At 40.1% G+C, this 24,787-nt stretch overlaps 1 protein-coding gene across 1 annotated transcript in view; it reads right to left on the reverse strand.

Annotated features, from left to right (window-relative positions):
* LOC140724890 (ribosome quality control complex subunit NEMF) overlaps window positions 1-24,787 on the reverse strand; it is a 72,721-nt gene that overhangs the window by 19,864 nt on the left and 28,070 nt on the right. Inside the window, exons 13-22 of the mRNA XM_073039639.1 lie at window positions 20,762-20,970; window positions 18,872-19,054; window positions 17,390-17,453; window positions 16,596-16,684; window positions 11,140-11,243; window positions 9,732-9,794; window positions 9,533-9,645; window positions 5,339-5,396; window positions 4,780-4,838; window positions 1,793-1,913 (exon numbers count right to left, since the gene is read on the reverse strand). Coding sequence (XP_072895740.1) covers window positions 1,793-1,913; window positions 4,780-4,838; window positions 5,339-5,396; window positions 9,533-9,645; window positions 9,732-9,794; window positions 11,140-11,243; window positions 16,596-16,684; window positions 17,390-17,453; window positions 18,872-19,054; window positions 20,762-20,970 — 1,063 coding nt within the window. The remainder of the gene's footprint in view (window positions 1-1,792; window positions 1,914-4,779; window positions 4,839-5,338; window positions 5,397-9,532; window positions 9,646-9,731; window positions 9,795-11,139; window positions 11,244-16,595; window positions 16,685-17,389; window positions 17,454-18,871; window positions 19,055-20,761; window positions 20,971-24,787) is intronic.

A 24,787-nucleotide genomic window follows, 5' to 3' on the forward strand; every position in this document is an offset into this window, starting at 1 on the left:
AGCTATTGGTATTGCTTTGCTTTGGAAATTGAAGAAGAAAACCTCAGTTTATTCAAGAAGAACGATGCGTAGCACGGCAAATATAGCTCCTCCTCGTTTAACGAAGGACACTTTTGATGGCATCATTTCTGGTTGATCTGCCAAGGCTTCTTTGTCTCTTCCTCTCTCCTCCTTCTGTGCCTGTTGTTGTCATTCTGGAGATGTGCATGCCTCTCCTCCTCTGTATCTTCTTCTCTCATCTTTTTTGTCCTCTTTGATCCTGGAGTTATGCGGCCCTGGCCTCATCCGATTCTTGTTCTCTCCCTCTCCTTGCCTCTTCATAATTAGGCTGACCATAGTTTTTTTTACCCTAATGCTGGATAGAAGATACGAAGCAGTTAACACCAAAGCCTCCAGGATGCTGATTATTCTTGATGATGTGGTTGGTGCTCTCCGAAATGAACGTGATATAGTCACCGCTGTCCTTTGACTGCAGCAAAAAGTTTGATGGGTGTCTCGAAGTACGTCATTACAATAAGATTTAATTATCTCTAATTGATGGGTGGCAGCTATATCTGTCCAAGCCCTGTACGTGCTGATGGTGAATAGCAGAATGTGACCGCTTGAAATAGAGCTGCCCTGCCCTTTTGCTCCGGTTGGTGTTGCTGCTGTGAGCATCCTGAGTCGCTTCTGAGGCTGGCCATGCGCATGTGTCGTGGTGTCGCGTCGCGGTTTCCATCATGGCTAACATCAGCTCTCGGGTGAAAGCAGGGCTGTTGATTTTGGCGAGTGAGCAATTTTATACTAATATATAACCCTGAACTTTGCCTGCATGCTGTAATTTAGCACATTTTAATAATAGTGCCAAAAATAGTGCCGCTGTAATGCACCGTTTGCGCTAAGTAGAGGTCACAAACAGACAAACAGAACTTGAGAGTTTTAGTAGTATATAGATTCTCAACTTCCCTGTCAACACCAAGACCATTCTTAATGAGGGAAGCCCATCTTCAAGGGCATTAAATACCACGCCCTTCTATGATAAACATCACTCAGAAGTATGAAAAAGCTCGGCTGTAAAGGACAATCAAATGAATTTGCTCTAAGGAGTTTCATGAATGTTTATTTTACCTTTGCCAAGAATGTGTGTAAAACCAAATGGACAATAGGTTAGCACCACCTGTTAGTTGTGGAGCAGAAAAACACATGAAAACAGAGAGCTACTTAAAACAAATATGCCTTTACTTTATATTGCGATATCCTTTCTTCTGTCAACAGATGCCTTGTCACTATGGAGAATTCTTCAAAAATCTTTGTATACGAATGTAAACTGCTGTGGTGCTGCATCTGTGTAGCTTCCTCACCGCACCATTCATCCAGGGTTCAACCCTAATCTCCTGAAAATCTGTGTCAAGTCATACATTCTCCCTGTGACCATGTGGATTATTACCATTTGCTCTAGTTTCCTCCCACATCCCAAAGGTCAATTGGCCACTGTAGCTGGGGGTGGGTTAGGAGAAGAGTGTACAGTTGATGGATAAACGAGGGAGAATAGATTACAGTAAAATCAGTGATAGAATGAGACTGGCAGGATTCCTCTGAGAACCAGTGTCGACTTAGTCTCCTGCTATGTCAAGATATTATGTGTTGTCCCCTCTCTTTTCCCAAAAGAAACTAGATTTAATAGAGAAACCTTAAAGTTCCTTTACAATCAAAATATTAGATAAATATAACTTGGAACAAAGCTGCATTGGGCAAGCACTCTCTCTGGTAATTCTTCAGAACCTACTGTAATCTATTGAGTTTCGTGCATTACCTAAAGGAACAGTATCCTCAGAATAGACGTCAGAGGTGCTGCTGGTTACTGTCTCCATGTCTTCATCCTGCACTTTCACCTTCCTCTCACCTACGTGCCTCCAAACGCATTGCTCGTCAACCTAGGTACAAGTAAACCACAAAATCTTTGTAACTAGGTGGAGAAATAGTAATGGTAGTGCTAAATTTATAACAGTCAAAATGCAAGCTTCTACAAAGTAGGATGAATTTCTCTTGTATTGGCAGCAGTTAATAAGTAGCAAACAAACTGTTGGAACTCTGATATCCTGACAAAAGTGGAATAAATTTGATCTCTTTTTGCTGATTGTTAAGGGGCCAAGACAGGATTTTAACCCAATCCTATCAGAGATGGACTCCCACAATAAAACTGCCTCTACTTTCCTTTACTGAAATACTAGGAACGGAGAAGTCATTAACTGACAGTACGTCCTGTAGCGATGTCTATCCCCTAACCACCGATAACATTCTCTCTGTCTGTCTCACTCTAAAACTGAACCAGACTGTTCAATGGTGAGCCAAATCAAGATCCAACTCTGTAACAATGCTCACTCTGCCCCCTTATCAGCTCGCAAGACCTAAATCCATACTTCTGTTATCTCCTGGCTTTCAATCCTCCTTGCCATTAAACGTTAACCACCCAACATCGTTTTTCCGCAAAACTGCTCATGACTTGCTGGCCTTTATCAACTCATGGTTAAGCAACAGCTCAGTTCTGACTTTGGTGTTAAACTGATCCATTGTTCCTCACCCTTTCTATCTCTGTAATCTCCTCCAAATCAAAACTCTTCAAGATATCTGGACACATTTAATTTCAGTCTCCCAAATGTACTGAAATACAGCCCTTCAACAAATCCCTCAAATTCTGTAATTCCTTTCTCAAATCTCTCCACCCTTCACCCCCTTTATCTTCCTTAAAAATAACCTTTACAAACCATCTCATTGACCAATAATATCTCCTTTTTCAGGCTAGGCTCCTGTGAAGTGCCTTGAGGCTTTTGTGCTGTTTCAAAGGAGGGAAATTAACAGTTGAAACTAATTTGGTACTTGTATTATGGTTTTACTTGAGTAAGGCACTTGGATTCCTGTGGTGGGAAATCACTGCATGCAATTCTAGATACCGTCATTAAATTATGGAAATACTAAGGCCAATAAAAAATAATTACAAAGGAAATTCAAAACATTTCAAACTGGATAATGGTTCATTAAAATACAGTAAAACAAGCTTGGAAATGGCAAAGCTGTATTACATAAACAGAAAGGCAAAAATTTAAACCAACTAACGAACTACTTCTACACAGTACTTAAAGAATTAGAGAAGATTGGTCTGTTTTAAAGTTAGTGTTGACTTTACACACTAAAGAATCTCTACTCCTCCCATTTCAAATAATATAATTTAAAGACAGCAGGTCAGTTAGCACCAGTGGAAAGAGAAACAGCTAAAATTTCAGGTCAAAGAACCAGGAAGGAAAGATAATTTAAGTTTGAAATTGCAGAAAAACTGGGTGAGGGATTGTCAGGATAAGGGAAATCTGGATTAAGGATAGGGTGAGCCCTAGGTAGTCTTGGGAATAAGTTTTAGAGGTCAGTGTGTCAATGGGCTAATAAGGGACACTCAAGAGCAAAAAAATGAAACAAAACCTGACAGAGAGTGAGAATACAGACAAAGGACAGTGAACAGGTGCAAAATGCAGAACCACAGGACAGGCTCACTGGATCAGAACTGAGATTAAAAACTGACCTAATACCAAATATGTTCAATTTCAAACACAACTGGTAGTTCTGATACAGACAGAAATAAGGTCAAGTTACTCAAAAAATTGCAATATTCAACATTTGATCCTGCAGATTACGTTTTCAGGTGGATGATGAGATGCTGTTCCTCAAGTTTACTTTGAGCATCATTGCAACAGGTCAGGCTGAGAACGGGATGGAAAATTAGAAGGCACTAGGGCACTCCAAACTGGCCCTGCAGGTAGAACACAGGTGCTGTGCAAAGCCGTTACCCAGTCTGTTTCGAACAGCCCTCACCTCAAAGCATTTGTCGCATCTTTGTTTCCTCTAACTGCCCTCATGAATTCACTGACTGGACAAGTCAGAGTAAACAGCATGGGAAGAGGTCCTTTGGCCCAACTGGTCCATACTGACCAAAGTACCCTCCCTGTCAGCACAAAGGCCTGTGATCAGTCCATAACCCTCCTAGTCCTTCCCCTCCTCATAGCTATCCAAATGCCTCTTAAATGTTGCCTCTGGCAGTTCATTCTAGGCATTCCCTACCCTCTGTGTAAAGAACACAATTCTCAGGCCTCTCTCTCTTCCCTTTTGTTTGTAAGTCTACACCCATGAGTTTTAGACTGCCCAACACTGGGGAAAAGACTATGACTGTCTATCCTATCTGTCAAGATTTTATAAACTTCCATGAGGCCATCTTTCATTCTGTGCTCCAAAGAATAAAGATCCAGTGTGGCCAACCTCTCCTTATAATTCAGGCCCTTTAGCCCTGGCAGCATCCTTTTGAATTTCTTCTGCGCTCCCTCCAACTTGACAATGCCTTTCTTATAACAGGGTAACTAAAACTGTACATAATACACCAACTGCAGTACTGCAACATTAGATCCCCACTGCTAACCTCACTGCCCTGACTGATGAACACCAGCATGCTGAGATTACTACTGCTTACCTCCACAGGAACTCTGACCTTACCCATTAGATACTGCCTTTGTCCTAACCATACTGTGCAATTTAAAACTAACTTGTTTCTTCTCTTTTCCAATTCTGATAAAGGATCTTCAACCTGAAACATTGATAGCTTCTCTTTCCACTGATGCTGCCTGACCTGTTGGGTGCTACCAGCAATTTTTGTTTTTATTCCTTGTGGTTGTCAAAAGTAGTTAGGAGAACCACTATACGTACTTGATTTTATAATTTTTTTGTTTTGTCTCAAATTACTAGGAAGTATCCGTATACTACCTTAAATAGAAAGCCAAATCCCATCATAAGGTAAGAAGGTGGGAGGTAGTTCTTTTTACCTGCAAATACAAAAGGTAAAAAATATCAGACCTGCACCATTTGAGGTCAAGAAATAATGAAACAAGACTGCAAAACACTGGAGATAATATAGTTTACCCAGGCTTTGTCTTTAGATAAGAAACACAAGAGTTTCTGCAGGTGCTGAAAATCCAGAACAACAAACACAAAATACTGGAGGAACTCAGCAGGTCAGGCAGCATCTACGGAATGGACTAAAGACTAAAAAAGGACTCCCCACTTACTCCTTCCGAGATGCTGCCTGGTCTGTTGAGTTCATGCAGAACTTTGTGTTTGTCTGCCTTCAGATAGCTACCAGAAAAAGGGATACATTTTATGAAATATCTCCTTTTATGAAGCTTAAGATTTATGTGTACAAATATGACTCAGAGCTTAAGAATTCTGCGGCAACTCATCTACTGAAAACATAAAATAAATATTCATATTACATTATGATCAAAAAAAGTCTAATTATCAATAAGTTGACTAACAAGTGCCTTACCTCTGATCATGAAACTTCCCGTGGTCAGGTACTCTCCTGTAGGCGCTGTTTTTGACACCTAAAGGTTGAAAAAAGACACTTTAACATAGTCCAAAATGAAGATTATGATCCATTATCCAATACTACTACTGATTGCTGGAGATCCCTTCAGGCTATGGTTACCAAACACAGCCAAACAATTCTGTGCAAATGGCAGACGCAGGAAGAAATCAGGGTAAAGTATTTTTAATGCATCTTCTGGTGTCCAAACATTCACAGTACAGCAGGATACTGGCACATAATCTGTGCCAGAAAATATAGTACGGCACTGATAGAAACATAGAAAACCTACAGCACAATACAGGCCCTTCGGCCCACTAAATTGTGCCAAACATGTCCCTTACCTTAGAAATTACCAGGCTTACCCATAGTCCTCTATTTTTCTAAGCTCCATGTACCTATCCAAAAGTCTCTTAAAAGACTCTATTTATCCGCCTCCACCACCATTGCCGGCAGCCTATTCCACGCACTCACCACTCTGAGTAAAAAACTTACCCGACATCTCCTCTGTACCTACACCCCAGCACCTTAAATCTGTGTCCTCTTGTGGCAACCAGTTCAGCCCTGGGAAAAAGCCTCTGCCTAGCCACACTATCAATGCCTCTCATCATCTTATACACCTCTATCAGGTCACCTCTCATCCTCCGTCGATCCAAGGAGAAAAGGCCAAGTTCACTCAACTTATTCTCATAAGGCATGCTCTCCAATCCAGGCAACATCCTTGTAAATCTCCTCTGCACCCTTTCTATGGCTTCCACATCCTTCCTGTAGAGAGGCAACCAGAACTGAGCACACTACTCCAACTGTGGTCTGACCAGGGTCCTATATAGCTGCAACATTACCTCTCGGCTCCTAAATTCATTTCCACAATTGATGAAGGCCAATACACCATACGCCTTCTCAACCACAGTCAACCTGCGCAGCTGCTTTGAGCGTCCTATGGACTCAGACCCCAAGATCCCTCTGATCCTTCACACTGTCAAGAGTCTTACCATTAATACTATATTCAGCCATTGTATTTGACCTACCAAAATGAACCACTTCACACTTATCTGGGTTGAACTCCATCTGCCACTTCCCAGTACAGTTTTGCATCCTATCGAAGTCCCGCTGTAACCTCTGACAGCCCTCCACACTATCCACACCTCCAACCTTGGTGTCATCAGCAAACTTACTAACCCATCCCTCCACTTCCTCATCCAGGTCATTTATAAAAATTACGAAGATAAGGGGTTCCAGAATAGATTTCTTAAGGCACACCACTGGTCACCAACCTCCATGCAGAATAATGACCCATCTGCAACCACTCTCTGCCTTCTGTGGGCAAGCCAGTTATGAATCCCCTTGGATCCCATACCTCCTTACTTTCTCAATAAGCCTTGCATGGGGTACCTTTATCAAATGCCTTGCTGAAATCCGTATTCCATTACATCTACTGCTCTTCCTTCATCAATGTGTTTAGTAGTCACATCCTCAAAAAATTCAATCAGGCTCATAAGGCGCGACCTGCCCTTGACAAAGCCATGCTGACTATTCCTCATATTATACCCCTCCAAATGTTCGTAAATCCTGCCTCTCAGGATCTTCTCCATCAACTTACCAACCACTGAGCCAAACTCACTGGTCAATAATTTCCTGGGCTATCTCTACTCCCTTTCTTGAATAAAGGAACAACATCCGCAACCCTCCAATCCTTCGGTATCTCTCCCGTCCCCATCGATGATGCAAAGCTCATTGCCAGAGGCTCAGCAATCTCATCCCTCGCCTCCCACAGTAGCCTAGGGTACATCTCATCTGGTCCCGGCGACTTATCTACCTTGATACTTTCCAAAAGCTCCATCACATCCTCTTTCTTAATATCTACATGCTCAAGCTTTTCAGTCTGCTGCAAGTCATCACTACAATCACCAAGATCCTTTTCCATAGTGAATACTGAAGTAAAGTATTCATTAAGTACTCTGCTATTTCCTCCGGTTCCATACACATTTTCCCACTGTCACACTTGACTGGTCGTATTCTTTCACGTCTTATCCTCTTGCTCTTCACATACTTGTAGAATGCCTTGGGGTTTTCCTTAATCCTGCCCACCAAGGCCTTCTCATGGCCCCTTCTGGCTCTCCTAATTTCCTTAAGCTCCTTCCTGTTGGCCTTATAATCTTCTAGATCTCGAACATTACCTAACTCTCTGAACCTTTTGTAAGCTTTTCTTTTCTTCTTGACTAGATTTATTACAGCCTTTGTACACCATGGTTCCTGTACCCTACCATAACTTCCCTGTCTCACTGGAACGTACCATGCAGAACTCCACACAAATATCCCCTGAATATTTGCCACATTTCTTCCGTACTTTTCCCTGAGAACATCTCTTTCCAATTTACTGTCTAATAGCCTCATAATTCCCCTTACTCCAATTAAATGCTTTTCTAACTTGTCTGTTCCTATCTCTCTCTCCAATACTATTGTAAAGGAGATAGAATTATGATCACTATCTCCAAAATGCTCTCCCACTGAGAGATCTGACACCTGACCAGGTTCATTTCTCAATACCCTGCCTATAACTCCTTTCTATCACCTCCTCGCTCTCCTTGACCAGGCGAAAGCTCCAGTTCCCTAACTCAGTCCCTTAGGAGCTGCAGCTCCACACATTGGGTGCAGATATGGCCGTCCAGGAGACTGGGAGACTCCAGGACCTCCCACATCTGACATCAAGATGAATAAAGTATCTATCTATCAAGCACAGAAAACTGGCCTCACACACATAATACTTCCTTTCCACAATTAAAACAGGTAAACCTACCTCGCCTCGTCCTGTTACCGCCTAAGCCTGTTTGAGCCAAAGCCCTAACACTCTGCCTCCTTCTCACTCCGCAGCCCACTGGATATGGTGGTCTTCTTTTTAAACCTTTCCTGCTCTACTGGCTGATTTCACATGCCTGCGCCGTATTGCCTCTCTTTTACCCCAAGGGGTAAAACTGCCTTCATTCCAGAAATCCTTAGCCGTTTACCCGCAGCCTTCTTGCTCCAAATCAAAAACTGCTGAAGATTTCTTGGCTTTTTAAACCCTTCCCATTCTACAGGCTGACATCACACACCTGCGCAGTCTTGCCTTTCTTTTACCCCAAGTAGTAAAACTGCCTTCACTCTGGAAATCCTTGGCTGTTTACCCGCAGCTTTCTTGCTCCGATGGAATAAAAACTAAAGCAAATTACTGAAATTTTTTTTTATGGGAACCTAGAGCATAAACAAAATAAATTGTAGATTTTTATGTTCATTCTCTTAGTCACAAAGTGGTAGATGAATTTGTTATTGTCGTCCCATTAATTTCAAAAGGTAGATGCCCCTTCTGTCAGATCACCATCCTGATAATGAAAACAAAAATCTGCCCACAATACTTACAGTAATGTGCAAGTCATAGTTCATCGTTTGGTCTCAGCTTGATGACCCATTTCAGAGACTTTTTTAAAAATCTGATGTCACACACTAGGGATTTGCTGCACTTTTGAAGACATAATCTTTCAGATGAGACATTAGCCCAGAACCCCATTTTCAGATGACACTGAGATCACAATTTGGAGAAGACCAGGGGAGATTTCTCTAAATAAAATTTCCCTGCTACCCTCAAACAATAATGCTGTGCAGAATATCTGTCTGTTTTCATATTTCTCTGTGTCCACATTGTCTGATACATTTCCTGGATTGCACCAGTGACTACACTTCAAACATTTCTCTTTGCCCTTTTGGGACGCCCTGAAAGGGCTACACGAGGGCACAGCCTCGGAATGGAAGGACACCCCTTTAGAACAGAGATGAGAAGGGATTTCTTTAACCAGAAGTTAGCAAATCTGTGGAATTTACTGCCACAGTTGTCTGTGGAGGCCTGGTCATCAAGTACGTTTAAAGAACAGATTGATAGTTTCTTGATTAGTACAGTCGTCAAAGGTTAGAGAGAAGGCAGGAGAATGAGATTGAGAAGGATAATAAATGGGCCATGACAGAATGGCAGAGAAGACTCGATGGGCAAAATGGCCTAATTCTACTCCTATAGTATGTCTTATGATCTCAGCAATCAAAGTATTAATTAGTGGTTCTAATGACAAAGAATGTTGAACATTCTTCTGTGTAACGCTGTAAAAGAAATACACAACGACAGATTACCTGATTATGATGGACCCACCAAGCACTAATAATTACTCGTGCATCCCAAGCAGCACTATAACAAATTGCCATTGCGCCTGCCTCCATTAATGTACGTGGAGGAACTGTCTCCCCTATAAATAAAGAATAAAGCTTATGTGAGTAAAGAATAAAATTAACAGCTATCCAATTTTACAGTGATGAAGGTAAATGAATTTACCCTTTTGGTTCTTGATGACACAGCTGGTAGCACCATGGAGATCCGCATGTACATATATGTCACCTGGAAAACAAAACCTTAACTATGACTGAAAGGTCAATATGTGAGCAACATTAAACTGCAACAAGTAATTCTGGTGCTCCAGGGGTGAAGACAGCGCAAAATGTTTGGCATCGTGATAAACGGGTATGTGCTCTGAATGCTGATCCGGTATCTCAGTCACTGTGCCTCAAACTTACTTTTAATTTCTTGAAGCCAAATGTATATTCTACAATTGAACAGATTTTCAGTCAAAAGCAGCACTAACAGAGTCCTATAGCTGAAAAATGTTCATTTCAAAGTGATTTAAAAACCAAAATGTGACTTGCTGCTTTAGTTGTTAAAAATTCTGTTCAGATTCCTATTTGAAATAGTGTTCAGTTTGCGCACCAAATTTCAAGGTTAGTATACTTCAATACTGGATAAATGATAAATAAAATATTTTTAAAAGATAAATGGGATCCTGCATGATTATATGGTATGTCCAGATCAAGGGAGCACATTTTTAAAATAACGTTATGTTATTTAAGTTTAAAGCTGGAAGTACTTTTACCACACATTAGTCTAGAAGACATTTGGAATGTTCTTCCCTCAAAAAATTATAACTCAAGTAAGCTTTTCAAGGCTAAGAATAAGATGTATTTATTATGTGTGGATCTTAGGAATATGAAGTCTCATTAGGCAGATGGTAGATATGGGTCATAATCTAATTAGTCAAATGGCTGAATTGGCAACTCGCCAATTTAAAAACTAAGTAAATTCTACTGGATTTGTCAAACCAATAATTTGGTAGCAGTAGATTCAATTCCAGTAATCTATTAATAAAATACCAGTTGATTAATACTTGTTATCATTTTAACAAATGATTCCTAGATGTAAGCCTATTATTTGGTGACAGTTTGGTTAATTCAACCTCTGCACCAGTGGAAATAATTTCTCTGAAACCTATCTGAGATCATTTGTTCCAACATCTCCTTACTTCATTCAATATCAAATGTCTTCTATGTTATAAAGCATCTTGGAATGGGTTACAATATAAAAACTGCAGGCTAAATGTAATTTCTTTTTGTTTTTGTCAAACCTGCATGGTGCCTTAATGGAAAAGGATGAAATATAAACTTGGAAAAATTACTCTAGAAAAATTTGTGCATTTCTGGTAATTCTTCAAGCTGTATAACAGCACCCAGAACACTGATGAAATCATCACTGATGTACTTAATGGCAATTTTTAATATGATCTCATATTTTTATGTGACTTTATAACAGCCACCAACTACTTGAACTGTATTTCAATTTAACAAAAGCATATGTTCTGTAAATGTAAGAAATAACAGATTACGGGAAAAAAAAGCAAGTAGATGAAACAAACCTGGTTTAAGATAGCGTTTGACAATTAACTCATTTTGTTGCTGGTCTCGACCTGCTATCACCAGATAGTTTTCACTACTGATAAACCATAAGAATTTCTCAAACCTAGAGAAGAAAAATGCAAGTTAGTAATAATGATGAACAATATTAAAATCATTAACTCTGATTGATGAACTGAAGAAGAGCTACATGGTAATGTAGCAGTTAGCACAATTACAGCACCAGCAATCATTGATCAGCGTTCTATCGCTGCTGCTGTCTGTAAAAAGTTAGTACAAAGCCATGTTGGTTTCTTCTGCAATTCAAAGATGTATCAAGGTTAGGGTAAGCAAATTGTGAGTATTCCACGCTGGCACCAGAAGCATGGTGTCACTTGCAGGCTGTCCAAACAGAATCTTTGCTGATTTGATTTGACACAAAATGATGCATTTCACAAATAAAGCTCTTGTATTTCTCTTGTTCAGGCCTTCGTCATTTCCACCTTTCAGCTGCAGCTTCTTATATCATTCCCAAACTGGCCCCTCCCTCACCTGCCAGCAGTCATTATACACCTTCCTTCACCTTTTTTTAACATTGGCTCTTCCGCTCTTTCTTTCCGATTCTGATGAATTCTGAATCATCAACTGTTTATTTCCCTCCATCAATGCTGTCAGACCCACTGAATTCCTCTAGCTCCTTTCTGTGTTGCGTCAAATATTTTATACTTCTGTTACGAAGGATGAACAACTCTGATGGGCAGAAGGGTGCAGGGTTGCCCATGTCCCCTCCCCGGGAGAATTACAAACCGTTACTGTTGCCAGGCTGCTAATGAGAGAGAAAGAGATGGAACAAAAACATACTTGGACTGGAACATTTGCTTCAGATAAGGGAAAGATAACACCAGGAAAGAGAGACTTGTTGTTCCACCATATTATGACTCCTGTAAGACTTATGGCTCCGGAGAAGGATTGTTTACTTGGTACCATTCTGTTCATTAAAATTCCTCAGTGGACAGCCGGAGTGGGCTGGTTTGATGGGCTAAGCCATTCAAAACTGATTGACACCTGAGACCCCGTGAGTAGGGATAAAAGTGAGGTCTGGGGAGACACCCCTCAGACACACCAGGAGACGCACCAAGAGACACACTAGTGAGCACTGTTTAAGTGTTGGAATCCACAAGAAAAGTGTGGGGCATCGGAGACCGAACGAAGGATCGGTCAATTTTAACTCACAGTGTTTATAGCGAGGCCGGTGGGGGCTTGTGTGTGTGTCCACCATAGAAGAACGGTCTAGCTAAAGGACAGAGGGGTCATACCTGAATGGCCACAACAACACATCGACGGATCAAGAAAGTAAAGGAAGGTTTGAAGGACTGTAGCTGTCACTGTTTGCTCGCCCTCTCTCTCTCTCTCTCTCTCCCTCCCTCCAACAGTTACAACTGTTATGAATGTGGAGCAACTCTGAGGGGCCGAAGGGTGCAAAGTCACCCCCCCCTTTTTGAGAATCGCAAGATCGCTATTATTTCGGATCTGACACCCAGGAAATGAGAGAGATACACAGCATGTCAATAATGAGAGAGACACAGGAACAGCAAAGGCAGTTGTTATAGACACTGCAGAATACACAAGGTTTGGAATGTCTCTTAACAAAAGCGGAACGGAACCACTGATTACTGCTATTGTCTCTTGGAGAAGGAATTGTGTATTGAGTACTGTACTAGTCATTGAAACCCCTCAGGGGACAACCAGAGTGGTCTGGTTGAGGGATTGCATCATCCCAACCTGATTGACATCTGAGACCCCGTGAGTGAGGATAAAAGAGGGGTCTGGGGAAACACCCCTCAGACACACCAGCAGAAACGCTAGAAATCCAGTGACAGCGTTTTATAGTGAAGCCGGTGAGAGCTCGTGTATGTCCTCCCTTGCCTGGGTGGCAGGCTCATCACGGAAGAACGGTTTAGCTAAAGGAGAGGTCACACTTGAACGGCCACAACAACGAGACACCGACGGATCGAAATCATAAAGGAAGGTTGGCAAAACACTTAGCGGTAACTGTTCCCATTCTTCTATCTCTCTCTCTCTCTCCAACAATTGCAACACAGCGACAAACAAACGACGGCAGCCGGTGTGAACTGAAATGAACTTTAGATTTCCATCGGACAATTCATTATCCCCTAGACAACGATAGAGCTTATTTCTTATTGATTATTATTATACCCACACTTTTAGGTTTAGTATTGACGACGTATATTATCTGTATATTTGCATTGGTATTATTTTTGTGTATTTTTACTAATAAATACTGTTAAAAATAGTATCACCAGACTCTAACGGACGTCTCTATCTTTGCTGGTAAGTAACCCAGTTACGGGGTTCGTAACGCAACAAAAGAATCAACAACTACCTCAGCCTGTATGAACTGAACTGAACTCTATAGTCACATATGACAATTCATTATCCCCTAGACATCGATAGAGCTTGTTTATTATTGATTATTATTATACCCACACTTTTAGGTTTAGTATTGCTAACGTGTATTATCTGTATATTTGCATTGTTGACGTTGATTTGTATATTTTACTAATAAACACTGTTTTGAAAATAGTACCAGACTCCAACGGACACTTCTATCTTTGCTGGTAAGACACCCAGTTACAGGGTACGTAACACTTCAGCATTAAAATGATTCACCTAAATTTATGTTTCAATGTTTGGAGTGTCCTAAACCTTCATACAAACACTAGAATATGTTCAAAAACTGGGAAAGCTTGATTGTTCAAATCCTCCTCTGAATTTGAAAAGGATACAGATTTAGAAAAACAATTAAAGAATTGGATTAAAGAAACACTGAAAATGTAATGGCTTCAAACAGATGACCTGTGAATGTATTATTTGTACCATATCCACTCCAATAACCCATCTTGCTCCTTTGGCAGAGGTTTTACTATCCATTGTTTGATCAAGGTGTTATATTTATAAATGCAATTCTTACATGTAATTTCAATCTTATGCTTCACACAAAAAATACTGAAGAAACCATTGAAGAGATTTTTTTTTAATTTACTTAAAAAATTGCTAAGGAAATAATCTTCAAGGACATTTCTGATGCAGATCTATTACCAGATCAAGTTCACATTTCTCAGATTTACTCCAAAATGATAGGACAGAAACCTATGTGCTGTGCTGTCTGTTAACATTTGCAAAATTATAATTGAAACCTAGATTCAACAGTTAGAGATTGGGGGAACAAAGAACCAAACAGTCTTGAAATCAGTGCAAAATAGCACTCAGTTTGAGATGAAACGTAAATTACTGGTGGTTGTGGTAGTCTGTGGCCACTTTAATCAAAGGTAGGACTTGGCTGTGGACCTGGATCTGAGTTGTTCTAAAACATATTTAGCTGCTTCAGACATTTTTTTTTGCTAGGCTATCAATGTAGGGTAGTCAAGGATTGTACGGTTGATGTGTGATGCAGGATAGTTCATTATTTTTTAAAATTCCCATTCACCGGGCCATTTATCTGAATGTGGTCAGATGGTTATTAACCATGTGGGCTAAATACACTAATCTATACTTATTACTTCATATCAGCCAAATAAATAGTAATTCACGTGGTGTTAACTATTTTACCACCTTTACAGAAATTGGCTAAGCCAAAGCAATCCATGAAATTACAACAGATATTCATTGTTCCACAAACAAGAGAACATCTGCGGATGCTGGAAATCCGAGCAACACACAGAAAATGCTGGAGGAACTCGGCAGGCCAGGCAGCATCTATGGAAAAAGTACAGTCAACGTTTCAGGCCAAAACCCTTCTGTAGGACTGGAGAAAAAAAGCTGAGGAGTAGATTTAAAAGGTGGTGGCTCCTCACACTTCCTTCAAACAAAAGCCATGGACTCTCATATGGGTCCCAGATATGGCTGCCTGTTGGCTACAATGGTCCCACAGTTTTCCTACATTACATCGACAACTGCACTGCTGCTGCTTCCTACACCCGTGCTGAGCTCGTCGACTTCATCCACTTTGCCTCCAACTTCCACCAGGCCCTCAAATTCACCTGGTCCATTTCCGACACCTCCCTTCTCTTTCTCGATGTCACTGTCGCTATCTCTGGAGACAGCTTATCCACCGATGTCTATTACAAACCCATGGACTCTCACAACTAGCTAGACTACACTTTGTCCCACACTACTACTTGTAAAGACCTCATCCCCTATTCTCAATTCCTCAGTCTCCACCACATCTGCTCTCAGGGTGAGGCTTTTCATTATAGAACAAAGGAGATGTCCTCCTTTTCAAAGAAAGGGGCTTCCTTTCCTCCACCATCAATGTTGCCCTCAACCGCATCTCTTCCATTTCACGCATGTTTGCTCTTACCCCATCCTTCCGCCACCACACCAGGGATAGGGTTCCTCTTGTCTTCACCTACTACCCCACCAGCCTCCGCGTCTAGCGCATAATTCTCTGCAATTTCTGCCACTTGCAACAGGATCCCATTAGCAAGTACATTTTTCCCTCCGCCCCACCCCCCCAACTTTCTGCTTTCTGCAGGGATTACTCCCTACACGATTCCCTTGTCCATTCGTTCCTCCTCACTGATCTCCCACCTGGCACTTATCCTGTACCCTTGTAGAGACTCCCACAAGTGACTCCCATTGTCAACTGTGTCAAACCCCCTTCAGATTGTGCATTTGAATAAGGTCACTCCTCATTCTTCCAAACTTCAAAGAATGCAAACCGAAATATTCAGTGTCTCTTGGTAGGACGCTTCTCAACCCAGCAATTAGCTTTTTAAAATACTTTGCTGTTAGATTCTAAAAATTTCCTCGGTCTAGCACCAGCCCTCACCACTTGGCATACCCTCCTTTTCAATTTAACATTGTTCTTTACCTGAAACGGAGATGAGTGAAGTGAATTTAATTTTAAAACTGGCTTTATTCCAGCATTTAAAATTGGTACTGAGGTACGGTGAAAAAGAAATCATATTATCCCCTATGTTTTCATTTTTGTTATTTTTTTCCCCGTTCTTGAATTCCATAATAGGAAATGTGAAGGTCAGATAGTGATTTTGTGGCAAAACGTAACTGCAAACCTAGAACTTACTACTGCGTTAATCTAAACAAAAACTCCACAATGAAACATCCATCCTCATCTGATTCTGCCTAATTAACATTTCAAATTTGAATGTGCAAGTTAGGCTTTCTTCCTAAAGTAAATAAAAAAATCATTATCCTGAGCTAATTGTTTTAGTCAAGCTGATAATATTCCCAGACAGTATGAATAAAAACCACCAATTCTTACTCCAAACCATTTAAAAACTAAATTTTCAGAGTTTGAAATAAATGTTTGCAGACAAATTAGTCACATTTAAAAAGATTGAGAAAGGTGGACAAACTTAAATAATATTACCGTTTACATTCCTTTATCAATCTAATTAGCATGTTCTATATATTCAATACATACCACATAACCTACCAATACACTTTTCTTGCCTTCTGAATTGTAATAACAGTTTGGACTTCTTTTAATGTCTTTTTTGTTTTCTTTTCTGCTGATTTAAATGCCTAAAAAGAAACACATTTTGAGTAAGTCTATTATAAATATAAAAATATTGGAATTAAAATTTAAAACAAAATTAAACTCTGTCTTATGGTCTAAATTTCAGATTTCTAGTATTCACAGTATTTGGCTTTTGTATCAGTCAGCATTTGTTACAAGGAGATTCAAAATAATTATATTTCATCAAAGCATCCAAAATGGATCAGTAAACCTGAAGATATATATAGAAACTCAAACCCAATTAACATTGCACCTGAGTCAGAGATTAGCCAAATTTTCATTAACATTAGCCAAACAGTCAAAAGAATGAAATATTTATTGGGCAAATTTGGACAGGTCAAAAGGTAAACAAACAACCCTAACTTTAGATTTTAAAAAAATGATCAGTACATGAAGTAAAATATATTTCTAACTTAATTTAAGTTTTCAAATATAAAACAATGGGGGAAAGCCACATGGTCCTGAAATACTGGGAAAAGAAACTCAAAACTGAAATTATCACCAGACCATTCTCAAAAAACATCTCCTCATAACTGGTCCAGAGGCATTTAAAGCACAGAAACAGATCATTGACCTCTAATATCAAGTGATTAGTGAGTCAGTGAATTCTGTACAGAAAAGGTATAGTATATTTTTGCAACCTATGCCAATTTCAAAATACTAAATCTGCAATTTAAATTATTTAATGTTAGTAGATTTGTACTTCCTACCTTTTCCGCAGCTTCAACTGTCTTCTGTTCTTTCTTCGCTGCATGTCTTTTTTGATCATAGTATCTGCATCATTTGAATAAAGATGAAAAGTCATGCATGTATTTAGCATGCCAAATATAAATTCCTGCATGCATGTTTGCTTAATTTATGTTCTGACTACCCCTTGGACATCTGCAATTAGATCTAAAACAAAAACAAGCTGATCTAGTCTTTACAATTTCTTTTTAATTATTACAAAATCAGATGTTTTAATATCTATGTCTCACAATTATATGAACTACTCAAACTGCAATTGAGAAATCTTCTTATTTAATTGCAAGTCAGTAACACTTACTAATTCAATATGTCAATATGCAAAACATTAGCACACCTGAGCTTGGATATGCAGAAGGAAGAGAGCAGAACACTTCCAAGAAATTAATTCCAGCACTGCCAGCAAGGCTACATTTTTTTTTGTGTAAACACAAGGTACACTGCAGATGCTGTGGTCAAATCAACACGTACATGTACAAACAAGCTGGATTCTCCAACTTCCGGTAATTCCTTCCCTCTCCCTTCCCCTATCCCACTTTCATTCTGCCTCCTCTTCCAGCTGCCCTTCACCTCATGATTCTGCCTTCTTCTACTACCCATAGCGCTTTCCCCTTACATTCCTTCTTCACCTCTCCTGCCTATCCCCTCCCTGCTTCCCCTCCCCCACCCCTTGATCTTTCCTCTGATTGGTTTTTCACCTGGCACATTCCACCCTTCCCCCCCCCCAACCTTCTTTATAGGGCCCCTGCTCCCTCCTCCTTCAGTCCTGACAAAAGGTCTCGGCCCAAAACGTTGACTGCTCATTTTAACAGATGCTGCTCGACCTGCTGAGTTCATCCAGCTTGTTTGTACGTGTTGATATTTTTCTGTGTGACTGTATGTTTACTTGTTATCTTATATGTATCCTGTGCTGTGAATAACTGTTGGTTATGTGTTTTGCACCTTCACCCTGGAGGAACACTGTCTTATTTGGCTGTAGTCATGGGTATTCATGCATGGTAGAATGATAACTAAACTTGAACTACACAAATTACTGGCTATTCTCTTGTGCTAGATTTCTACACTGGAGCACTGAGTAAGGAGATTATTAAATATAAATTCTTAATAGCAAGGGGAAACACATCAGAATCCATGAAATCAACGATCAGTAGCACAAAACATGTGAGAAGCATTATGCTACATATCCCTCAAATACATGAATCATGTATGGTTTAATTATAAACATTCTTTCATATACAGATGTCTTAATGCCAAAATATTATATAATTACAAAAATAATTGCTAATATATTCAATTAGTCAATTTGGTTGTACAATTACAATTCACAATGGAGGCATTTTAGACCTGAATAAATGTAATCTCAAATTTTAAGATGAAAGTTAAAGCACCAAATTTAAGATAAAATAACACAGTCATGAACTGTGTAGGATTATGAAATGAGCACCTACTTTTTAGCATTGGCATAGGCAGACAAGCTAAGGTCCACATCTACCAAGACTGGTTTGTTCTTCTGTAAGAGTTTTTTCTGTTGCTTATTTTTATTCTTTTTCTTCTTGCTTTTAGTTTGTTCATTTTCAGCACCTTCATCCAGATCAACATCTTGATCTTCGTCATCTGTTACATAGGGGTTTCTAAACAGAGTCCAAAATTATAACCACATATTAACAGTGGTAACACGTAACTTTTATGATAACATCTCATAACTTAATCACTTTTGTCCTTGGAAAAAAAAGGGCTGTGGAAAAAACTGAAACTCTAACAACACACAAAATACTGGAGGAACACAGCAGGTCAGGCAGCATCTATGACTTATTTCCCCTTCCTTTCCAGTCTTGATGAAAAATCTCAGCCAAAAACATCAGCTGTTTATCCATTTTCATAGATGCTGCCTGACCTGCTAGGTCCCTCAGCATTTTGTGTGTAGTGCTCTGGACTTCCAGCATCTGCAGAATCTCTTGAATTTATGAAACACTAACAAGTTAAGAAGAACTGTTCAAGAATCTCTTGACATCTCGCTTTCTATTTACTAGAACAAATTTTACATTATTTTATTAATAAGAATGCAAGATCAATTAAGGATGAAAAGACTGTTTCAATAAAGCCCATTAAGTAACAGGGTAACCTATCGGTCTGTGCAGAACAGTATGAAAAAAAGTAATTGAAGCAAAAAGCAGCTTTGAGAATTAACTGGTGCAGATGAATTGTGTGATTTTACAGTCCAGGTGCTGAACACATTTAATCAAGTGAATAGAATGGATGTCTGAGTAACTTAGCATTAAAATGCATGATCACGATCAGAGCAGACGTTAACATCACATCCAATTCTGGTCATTGACACATAACAAAGGCATTCATACAGCATGGAAGGAAAAAACCCATTTGTTAAAGCTGAGAATGAGGTTTGCATTATGAGTGAAATATCAGAAACCAGTCCTTACGGCAAGAAATTAAAGCAAATTAAAAATGAACTTGTGTTGATATTGAAGATGAGTAGAGAAAAAAACAAATAGCCTTTTCTTCCAAGTGCAATTACATTTTCACTTAATAAATATCTTATTTGTTTCTCATAACAGCATAAGCCAAACCAAACAGATTCATTCTGGATGACAGAGTGATGTAGTAGTATTGAGCCAGAACTTGTCACTTCATCGTTCCAGCATTCGAAACTGATCTCCAGTGCTGTTTGGATGGAGTTTGCAGGTTTTCCCTGTTACTGAGTGAGTTTACCACCCCCCCCCCCCCACCCAAAGTGCTCTTGTTCCTCCTCAATACTGGTTGGTAGGTTAACGTGCTTTTGTAAATTTCTCTTTTGAAGGTGAGTGCCAGAAGAATCAGTGAGGTATTTCACAGAAAATAAATTATACAAAAGTAAGTGAGGTAATATGTTGGATGGGATTGCCCTACAAGCCAGCATACACTCAAGGGCCACATAGCCTCCTCTATTATAAGAATTATGAAAAATATATATGACAATCATTCTTCTTTAGCTTTGAGTAACCAGATTTGCCTCAGACCCAGGAAACTGCAGATGCTGGAGTCTAGAGCAACACACAAGATACAAGAGGAACACAGTGGGTCAAGCAGCATTTATGGAAAGAATGGGCAGTCAATGTTTTGGATTAAGACCCTTCATTTGGACTAGAATTGCATTGTTATTTCTTTTACATTTTGTGTCTTAACTTAAAATAACCAGAATAAGCTCAAATGAAAGGAAAAACAAATAGCATTTTCAGAACTGCAAACTCTCTAATATTTTTACTAGCTTTTCAATTAAAACCCTAGATCTTCAGTTATAGAGCATGGATTAAATTCTTACATCAAGAACATAGAAAGCTTACTTTAGCAACATTGTGATATGGTTTGTATTCAGCTTCAGCTCTTTAATGGAGCACGCCACAGGATCTTCCTGCTCCTGTGCTTCCTTTACAATGCTTCCAATCTCTGTCCAGTCAATCTGATTAGCTAAGGCACTGCGTATAACTTCAATAGCCTTATCAACAACAGTCAGATTGATCTCAATTAGCTCTCCTTTCAACTTATCATATTCCTAGAGAAAGAAAAGCATAGGTATGAAATTATTTGCAAGCTTACAAAAATCTTTGTAGTAGAAAAATGCACTGAAATTTCAGAATTCAGAAATTATGGCCCTGGTGTTTGAGCTCCAAGGAATTACATGATGGACATTACATGGATACTACAGCGGCCCCTAGTGTCTTATGTGAGAATAACAAAGTAATTGACTGCTACTACACGAGAAATGAAACTACCATAAATCTGGTGTATAAGCCGAGAATCTGGCCCTAAATTTTGGTCCTAAAATTAAGGAGTCGGCTTCTACAGAGGGTGCCAACTTTGGAAAAATGAATACATGGAAGACAGGTCGTATTTATTGGCTGTTTTTGAGTCAAATACAAAAGAAAATATAAACGCTTATGAAATCTACACAAAAAAGATCTACAAAACACATTCTGTTTCTCAATTTACCGGTCCTTGTATACACTGTTGGCGTCAAACGTTCAGAGCTTGAAACTCTCACACTCTTCATTATCTGACTCTCCGAAAATTGCGTCCCATTCTTCGGCAGTCACCATATCATCGTAAGGATTGTCAATTTCTGCTTCGACATCGTCATTTGCAGCTTTACTGGCTGCCAAATCTCCATCGTCTTCTTCCCAAAGCAAATGATCTTCAGTGCCATCCAAAGCATTGCTGATGCTGCACTTCTTGAAGGCCTTCACAGTGCACTCAGCCTCCATTTCCTCCGACAATTGCACTACCCACTCGCAAACTGTAGCTAGGGATGCGGCCCTCATATGTCCCGCTGGTGTAAATGACTGATTTCCAGACATCATCCATCTGTTCCACTGTCGACGCATGAATTCCTTGAATGGTTTGTTTAAACTCACATCTAGTGACTGGAGCATGGACGTCAAACCACTGGGGATGACTGCAATGTCCGTATTTTCAGCTTGCAATGCTGCTTTACCTGACAAGTGCGCTTTGAACACGTCCCAGGCAAGCAGCAACTTTTCCTCACTGAAACCTTCGGGATGTCGACGCCACACCTCTTTAATCCACTTCAAGCAACCTGCTTCGTCCATCCAGCCGCATTCTTGAACATGAAACACCACCACCCCGTGGGAATTTTGCTTTCTTTGGGAATGTTTTCCTCTTAAAAATCACCATCGGTGGTAGTTTGGTCCCATCTGCCATACACATTAACACAACAGTAAAATGTTGCTTCTCATGTCCAGTTGTTATGATAAGAACTGTTTTCTCCCCCTTCTGATTGACAGTGCGGTTGCCAGCTAAATCAAAGAACATTGGTGTCTTGTCCATGTTACCAATCAGTGAGAGTGGGTAAGAATGTGCCTTTCGATGCTTGATTACAAACGATTGGAAGGCCATAATCTTATTCTCAAGGTCGTTCGGCAACTTCTGAGTAATCTTTGTTTTTTGTCTCAACACAAGATCATGTCTATTCATAAATTGGGTGCACCAGCTTCGCGTAGCTTTGAAATGTTTGCTGACTTCACGGTGTTTTTCGGCCCATTTCAATGCTTGAACTCGAATAATTTCTCTGGTAACAATGAATCCAGACGATCGCTGGTGATTCGCCCACTCTAAAACTTTTTCTTCCAATTCTGGCCACTGGCATGTTTTCCCGCGGTTTGCACATTTCGTCTTTGGCATTTCCCTCAGCATGTCCTCTGGCTTTCTCCACTCTCTCACTTGTGTCTCATTTACACTAAACTTCTTAGCAGCTGCAGAATTATTCGTTCCTTTAGCAAAATTAACAACCTTCAGCTTGAAGACAGCATCATATTGCATTCGTTTTAATCTTTTGTACATGGTGGTCGCAAACTCAATACTGAGTACACATACTGATCCCGCCACCCCGTGTTATGTTTTAACGAGATTACAATGGGCGCTAAATGGTTTCACGGGGGTTACATTTCAGAGGATTCTTTACCATTGGGAACCTAAACTAAAACTTCCCTCCCTGATTTATTTATTAAGAATTTGCTTTTAACGCTCTACAATTGTAGGCTTATTTTTGTAACAGTTACTGGTTCACAAAATTTCCAGGTTCCAGATCCAGCAAAGCTGAGTACCGGCATGTGAGATCTTGTGATCTTTTCTGGTTAAATCAAAAACCTCTACAAAAGGGGTCGGCTTATACAAAGGTAACATGAAAAAGTCACTTTTTTTAACCTTGAAAATGGGGGGGGGGGGTCATCTTATACTCCGGGATGGCTTATACACTGGAATTTATGGTATTGCTAATTAATGTATTGACAAGCGAGTGGCTGATCATTCAACTATTGCTCAACCACTCAACAACCTACTGAAGGAACATTCCAGGTACTGTTAGTAACTAATACAGCTATCATGGTAAGAGAGAAATCATTGTGGACACACTCGTTGCACTGTAAAAAGACTTCAGAGCCAATAAAAAAATGAGAGCCCTTATCACCGTACTGATCGCCCAGCTCACACTAGTGATGTTGGAACTCTCATGGTGAAAGAGGAATCCCACTCTGGGTGGTCCCCTTTAATTCCAGTGAATCTTCATGAATAACTCACAGATGAGTGGAGCAGAACTGAAAACACTCGTAGGCTACAGGGCAGACACCAGTTGCCATTACGAATGTTTTAATGAATGGTATGTTCCCCCTTAAGTGCAATTGGTGCAGCCACAAGAAGTATGGGAACCAGATTTCCCCACCTGAAATTGTCTGGCACAGTGGCCGCAGGGGTTGGTCAGGTAACATGTCACTGCAACTGGAAGGCCAAGGGCTCCTAAGTGGGGTGTACTAAAGGTACGTGAGCAGAACTCACTAATGTCAGTCCTCTACATCCGCTGAACAGCACTTATTGGGTCTGTGGTTTCTGGGCCTAGCCCTGGCTGCCGGGCACATCCCCAGAGTATGGGGGAAGTAAAAGAGGCACAGCCCTGCAAGGGCTGATGTTATCTTGTCTACATAGTGCTCCACATGTGACACTTGACGTCACTACCTCGCCACCTTGGCTTTGGTTTTATTCTATCAGTGAAAGGAGGCACTTGTGTTGTTTCCTTACAGCAAACAGAAAATATAACTAACTTAGCAACCCACATCCTGGAAGCTACAAGAGATTAAGAAAGTAGGGAAACAGTACCACAACTATTAAACTTGGGAGGTGGATGGTGGGCCATGTGGGGCACTGGGAGGATTATGAGCAACTATTCTGCATTATGGTATAGCTCTCAGTATTATAATAATGGCTGTTATTCTTTTATGATTTTTGTGTGAAATAAGAGGATGAAGGAGAGGATACTAAAGAATGGGTACTCGTTGAAGAGGGCATATGAATAAGGGAATTTTGAGTAGGGCTTTGAAACTGTATCATTTCTTTACAGACACATATATGCATATTTCAATTACTGTTTTGGTGAAATGTAGTGTTGTCATGAAATGGCAAAAAGGAGAGAATTTGGAGATGTACTTGTAGTAACAAAATGGCATTTTTGTTTGTGACACAACAGAATCTGTATTGTATCAGAGTGGTTTCTGCTAATAGTTTTTGTGCAACATTATGCCAATGGAGGCTGAGTCCTTGACTAAGTCCAAACTGCAGACCCACAGATGAGTTACTGGAAGAATGCCAAGCACACCGATTAAGCAGGTGACTGGAATGCACTCTGACCTTGAATTGAAGTGCAGTAGCTAACACTTGGGTAAAAAGGAACAATTACGCTGTCTGTTTCTTCAAAGCTATCACCAGCTCTCATGTGGAGATGGCCTTCCCTTGCAGCAAGTAAAATAAACATACTTGTAATTAATCCACTGAGCTAACTGTTGTTTGTTATAAGACGCAGTGAA

The sequence above is a fragment of the Hemitrygon akajei genome, chromosome 3, assembly GCF_048418815.1.
Source record: "Hemitrygon akajei chromosome 3, sHemAka1.3, whole genome shotgun sequence".
Classification (NCBI taxonomy): Eukaryota; Metazoa; Chordata; class Chondrichthyes; order Myliobatiformes; family Dasyatidae; genus Hemitrygon; species Hemitrygon akajei.